Source organism: Puccinia triticina, chromosome 18A (assembly GCF_026914185.1).
Source record: "Puccinia triticina chromosome 18A, complete sequence".
NCBI lineage: Eukaryota > Fungi > Basidiomycota > Pucciniomycetes > Pucciniales > Pucciniaceae > Puccinia > Puccinia triticina.
This window is the reverse complement of record NC_070575.1, coordinates 1,035,496-1,041,692: the sequence shown is the minus strand read 5'-3', so window position 1 is coordinate 1,041,692 and position 6,197 is coordinate 1,035,496. Positions and strand designations below refer to the sequence as shown.

The following is a 6,197-nucleotide window of genomic DNA, read 5'->3' as shown; positions in this document are numbered from 1 at the left end:
GCATCAGGCTGAAGCAGGGTTGGCGGGTGCAGGATTTGCGAGCCCCAATGGGGTGTGGGGCAGGAGCCCCAACCAGCACCTCCCCCTTTCTGGGTAGCTGGGGCAGTACCTGGACAGGTACCCAGGACCGCACCTGTCTTCCCCAAAAAAACAGGCACCTGGCACCGTCTGGCAGTTGCAAGGTGGGTGTGCATGGTACCTGAAAACAGGTACTGGGTACCTGCCCTGGGGCTGCGGGCAAATTCTCTACATTTCTGGTTCTGAATATGGACTTGGTTTTTATAAGAACTCAAAGGGTAATGTGTATCTGACAAAGAGAATCATGTTGCTGATTAGCTCCACAGCTTGGTATTGGTCCAACTCTTTTAATTAATAACCTGAAAAAAATGATCATGTTTTTGATTAGCTCTGGATTGCTTTGTATTGATCCAGCTCTTGGTAGGAAGGAGCAGAACTGGTACTGGGCAACCAGAATTGACTACATACAAAATGGGCACAGCCGCAGTAGATGTTAGACATGTGGGACAATTACATAACTATCATGATGAATAAATTTATAGTTATGTCACCAGGGGAGATATGTTCCCACTCCCCAGGGAGTGCCAGAGCTGAATTTTATGTGAGTTTTGGTCGGATGTGAGCCTGATGTGGATTAGTAACTCATCCCCAAAATAGTTAATTGGATGGAGAAGTTAGTGAAAAGTCAGTCACAATTGATTTGGAAGTCAACACAATGTTGTGTGGAATTCTTTTGTTTTCTATGTACAACTGTAGGAAGAAATATGATGAAATGATATTTCACCAAAGTCCAACTCATCAATTGCTCCTGTTTACTGATTTTTAAGGATAGCAAAGCAAAATTCCCATTCTCAAAAGTAATTCCTCCAAAAAAATGGGTTTCTTGTAATTCACATTATATGCCCTGATGTACAAAATTAGACTGAAAGTCGACTTGGTATTATTGGGTTTAGATTTTTGGAATGTGGTAATGTTGCAGACATTGAAATTGAAACCCATTTTCTTGGAAATGCGGGAATTAATTTGAATTTGGCTGATAAAAATGACAAAAAAACTGTTTTAATAGGGTGAAAGTCTGAGTTAAGTCAAGGTTGGATTGCGGTGCCAATTCACTTTGGCCATATATCCTGTCCTCCTCACAAAAATGATCTAGTGAATTTTGTATTTTTTTGCTTTTCAAAATTCACATGTGCACATGCAAGTTAACCTTTTTGCACTTTGCTAATAGTCACCCTGATGTACGCGCGTACATTGAGGTGGAAATATCACAGGATGGGCCTTTCACAGCCACATGAAAAGTAAAAAATTTGTTTTGAGACACCAATTGTCCCCCTGATGTACGCGAGTACATGAGGGGGAAAAAATCACAGGCTGGGCCTTTCACATCTCCATGGCTGGGCCTTTCACATCTCCATGGAAAGGACACACTGGTCATGGAGCCAAGAAAGGACTATATTCTGGATGAGTTCTGGATGAATTATAAATGAGTTCTGGAGGATTTTTTGGCAAGTTATGGTTTATTTCAGGATGATTTCCAACTGATTTCCACGCTGACTTCCAGTCTTGTTCATACCTATTCAATATTGCTATACCAAAGGCCTCCAGCACAGTTATGGAAAAATGTTACGGTAAGGCACTCCCTGGGGAGTGGGAACATATCTCCCCTGGTGTGTAGATAAGGTTAAGATTCTCTAATTCTGTAATCTTGCACTGCAAAAGGTGTTGCATTGGTTGCAACTCCCGCAGTGAGGTCGACCGGGGGCAACAAATATAATATGGGTCTCCTGGAGTCAGACCAATCTCACATTGGCGGGGCCCACCAATTCATTACAACAAAGGGATAATGTATTGGTAGGCCCTGCCAATATAATATTGCTCTGGGTCCGGGAGACTGATCTCGCATTGGAAACCCCCAGTCAGACTCAACCTTATTGCAGGGGGTTGTCACCAATACCTTGACAGTGCAATTGGTAGTCCTAACTCCTAATGGTTTTTCTCTAACCCAACTCCCATACAACCTACTGGATGATTTTGGCTCTGGGAGTGTATTTGGCCTTAGGCCTCATCTGAAATCTTTCAAGATGCACCTTATGGAAAGGAGATGAAACACATGGACACTGCCAGCGTAATTGGCTGGTTCAACCAATTTAAAATGAGTTGATCTCAACCAATGAAATATGAACCCAAGGGGGGTACCTGGGATTTATATTTCATCAGTTGAGATCAACCAATTTTAAATTGGTTGGATGCATCCCAGTTTAACTGGGATAAATTCAGCCCACCCAATTATGTTGGCAGTGGGGGTTGACCTTGGTCAATGAAGCATTCTCCAAAAGACAATATACCACAGGTGCACTTTGTTGTCCTGGTGAACATACACAAAATAAATTCCTAGAGGCATCCAAATCAATTTCAAAAAGAAATCCACCATCACAAAAACTTCACAGCGGGTCTGCTGTGATGGCTTTTTGGTGCTTGGGGCGGCACTGGGATGTTGCCCTGGGCCCAGGGTTGCATCAGCAATCCTAAAGAGAGCCCGGGGTGTCTTTATCAAAAAAGGAAAGCTTCACCACCACCAGAGCAGTCATGAAGTGATCCGCATGAGCACTGGAGCAAGACACGGAATCCATCTGCCGCCCGGGTTGGCGGGCGGACTCCGGCCGGCTGGCGCCGACACCCGGGCCTAGTGACAGGCCTGTGACAGCTTATGACAGGTGCCGGTCAAGTGCTCTCAGCCGACTACTTCGCATCCAATTCCATCAATCCCTCACCATGCCACCATCAAACGCCGATAAGTAAGTGTCAGAGCTCCTTCCGATTCGAAATAAATCTTTGACCAACTTGTTCATTCATTCAGATATGCCTTCCTCAAGATGCAAGCTCCTCCCAGCTATGTGGCCGGATTAGGTCGTGGGGCGTCTGGATTCACAACTCGTTCTGATATCGGTCCTGCCAGAGAAGGTCCAACACCCGAAGCTATTGCTGCCGCCAAAGCCGCCAGAGGGGAAGAGGATGCTACCGTTCAAGGAGATGATGAACAGTTTCAGGACCCAGATAACGAAACCAACCTATTTGCATCCGCGCCCTACGATCAAGAAGACGAGGAAGCCGACAAAATTTACGAATCGATCGATTTACATCTTGAGCGGCGGGGTCAATCTAGACGTGATCTTCGGGAAAAGTTAGAACAGGAGCGTCTCGAAAAGGAGCGACCAAAGATTCAAACCCAATTTGCTGACTTGAAACGGTCACTCAGCAGTGTGTCAGATAGTGAATGGGAAAACTTGCCCGAGGTCGGAAATATTGCTGGTAGAGGTCACAAAAAATTGAGGAAAGAAGGAAACCTGCGTACCTATGCCATTCCCGATAGCGTACTTCTTGGTCAACGAGACCAGGTCGGCCTCGAGACAAGTCTAGATAACCGCCAAATGAATGGAGATATTACCCCTGCTGGAGAGCAATCCTCAACATCAGGCGTCATGACAAATTTTGTCGAGATCGGAGCCGCAAGAGACAAAGTATTGGGTTTGAAATTAGATCAAGTCAAGGATTCCGTTTCTGGATCAACTACCATCGACCCCAAAGGATACCTCACCCAAATGAATTCAATCGTCTTCAAGACCGAAGCTGAGATCGGGGACATCAAGCGAGCCCGAGCTTTATTGGCCAGTCTGACCAAAAGCAACCCCAAACACGCTCCTGGTTGGATCGCTGCGGCTCGAGTCGAAGTCGCTGCTGGAAAACAAGTGGCCGCACGCAAGATTATGGCACAAGGCTGCGTTGAATGCCCTCAAAGCGAGGATGCCTGGCTGGAAAATGCTAATCTCAACGTGAGTAGTTTTGGCTGAACAGTCAACAGGTACATTATTGAAAGCTCATTATGATTCAATCTTCTTATCTATCATTCCGTGTTACAGACGCAAGAGAACGCCAAGGTTGTTTTGGCAGACGCGGTTGTTCATCTCCCCCATTCAGTCAAGATATGGCTCAAAGCTGTCAGCCTCGAACATGAAATCGCTGCCAAGAAAAGGGTCTTGCGCAAGGCTCTAGAATATGTGCCCACTTCCGTTAAACTTTGGAAAGGTATGTTGGTTAACTTTAAATCCATTCGTTCAGAGTAATGATTGATCCGTAGTTGTATTGTCTCTCATAATGCTGATCGGCAGAGGCCGTCAATCTGGAGGAGAACCCACAGGACGCGCGGATTTTACTGCAACGAGCGGTTGAAGTAGTTCCGTTCTCAGACGAGCTTTGGTTAACACTGGCTAGACTGGAGTCCCCCGAACGTGCTAAACAGGTGCTGAACAAAGCTCGCCAAACAATTCCTACCAGTCATCAAATTTGGATTGCTGCATGTCGACTCGAGGAACAAGAAGGAAAGGCATTGGATCGCATAGAGGTATTGATGAGTAAGGGTGTATCAGCACTCAAGAAGAACGGCGCGGAACTACCTAGGGAGCAGTGGATCAAAGAAGCCGAAAAATGCGAATCTCAACAAAGTATCGTCACTTGTCAGGCGATCATCAAAGCAACAATCCATCTCGACGTAGAGGATGAAGACCGCAGAGATGTCTGGATCGAAGATGCCCAGAGCTCAATGGCCAACGGTTATATAGAAACGGCTCGATCAATATACTCATACGCACTGAACGTGTTCCCAAACAAGGCCGAGCTATGGAGAAAGGCGGCCGATCTGGAGAAGACTCATGGGACAAGCGCTTCCCTCCTTCAACTCCTGGAGCGTGCCGTTCATTGCTGTCCTCACTCCGAAATATTGTGGTTGATGGCTGCCAAGGAATGCTGGCAGACTAACAACGACGTCGATGGCGCTCGCAAAATCCTTGGGGATGCCTTCGAAGCCAACCCGGAGAGCGAGCAAGTTTGGTTAGCCGCCGTCAAGCTCGAGTCGGAAAATGGCCAGATCGAAGCAGCCAAACAGCTGATGAAACGAGCCAGAGACGTAGCTGGCACGGAACGCGTAAGTTTTCTTTCATGTGGGCTTGTGAACGAGTGGGCTGGGTGTGGGATACAGATCTTTTTCGCGGAATTTCTGACCCCCTTTACAATTTTTCTTCTTCATGATGCCAATGCAGATATGGATAAAGAATGCAGTTTTCGAGAGGCAACACGGTTCGGTAGATGAAGCGCTTGAGATAACGGAGAAAGCTTTGGTCAAGTTCCCAGCTTCGGAGAAATTGCATATGATCAAGGGACAGATTCTAGAGTCCAAGGAAGATGTTTCAGGTGCCCGTTCGGCTTATGCGACTGGAACGAAGAAATGTCCGAAATGTATACCGCTGTGGATCCTTTCTTCGAGATTAGAGGAGAGGGTCGGTATGACGATCAAAGCGCGAGCGATTATGGAACGGGCAAGGCACCATAACCCAAAGAATGAGGAACTTTGGTCGGAAAGTTGTTCGATCGAGGAGCGGGCCGGTGGACATACTACTGGTAGTAGTACCAATGCTAGTGCAGTCGGGATCCAGGCGAGGAATATGATGTCAAGAGCTTTGCAAGATTGTCCAAACTCCGGCTTGCTCTATTCTCAATCGATTTGGTACGAGCCTCGTCCTCAGAGAAAAACCAGAGGGGCCGATGCATTGAAGAAGTGCAACAACGATCCTCGAGTCATCGTCACTGTCGCCAGACTTCTCTGGGCCGAGAGAAAGTTAGACAAGGTTCGGAACTGGTTGGAGAAAGCGATCGCCGCTGACTCTGATTGCGGCGACTTCTTTGGGATCTATTACAAGTTTTTGAAAATGCATGGCACTCAAGTAAGTCTACTAGATTCATGCTATGTTGCCTTACTTTGTGCCTCCTTCTTACTCGACGTGTTTTTGAAACCCTGCAGGAGGAGCGAGATGCTTTGATTAGTCGATGCAAAGCCGCTGAACCTCATCATGGTCCAGTCTGGCAGGCTACGGCTAAGGATCTAAAAAATGTTGGAAAGAAAATCGAAGAGATCATCGATCTAGTCGCGGATAAGTTACAACAATGAACAATTAACATCAGCAGAATTGAATAGGTTCACCAGATCTCTCATATTACTTGTAAATCTAGACTGAGGGAAAAACACATTGACAGACGTAACTTATGAACCCCATCATTGAAATAGGGAATCAAACTGAACTGGATGCCACAACACTGACATTGAGGGTCAAGTTAAAAAATGGTATGGC

At 46.3% G+C, this 6,197-nt stretch overlaps 1 protein-coding gene across 1 annotated transcript; it reads left to right on the top strand.

Moving 5' to 3' along the window:
• Positions 1–2,618: 2,618 nt before the first annotated feature.
• Positions 2,619–6,016, top strand: PtA15_18A132 (uncharacterized protein; the record flags this gene model as incomplete). Its single annotated transcript, XM_053164641.1, has 7 exons — positions 2,619–2,659; positions 2,745–2,813; positions 2,876–3,848; positions 3,936–4,101; positions 4,185–4,996; positions 5,112–5,792; positions 5,870–6,016. The coding sequence occupies 7 exons, from the start codon at positions 2,619–2,621 to the stop codon at positions 6,014–6,016; spliced, it is 2,889 nt and encodes a 962-aa protein (XP_053028630.1).
• Positions 6,017–6,197: the final 181 nt, after the last annotated feature.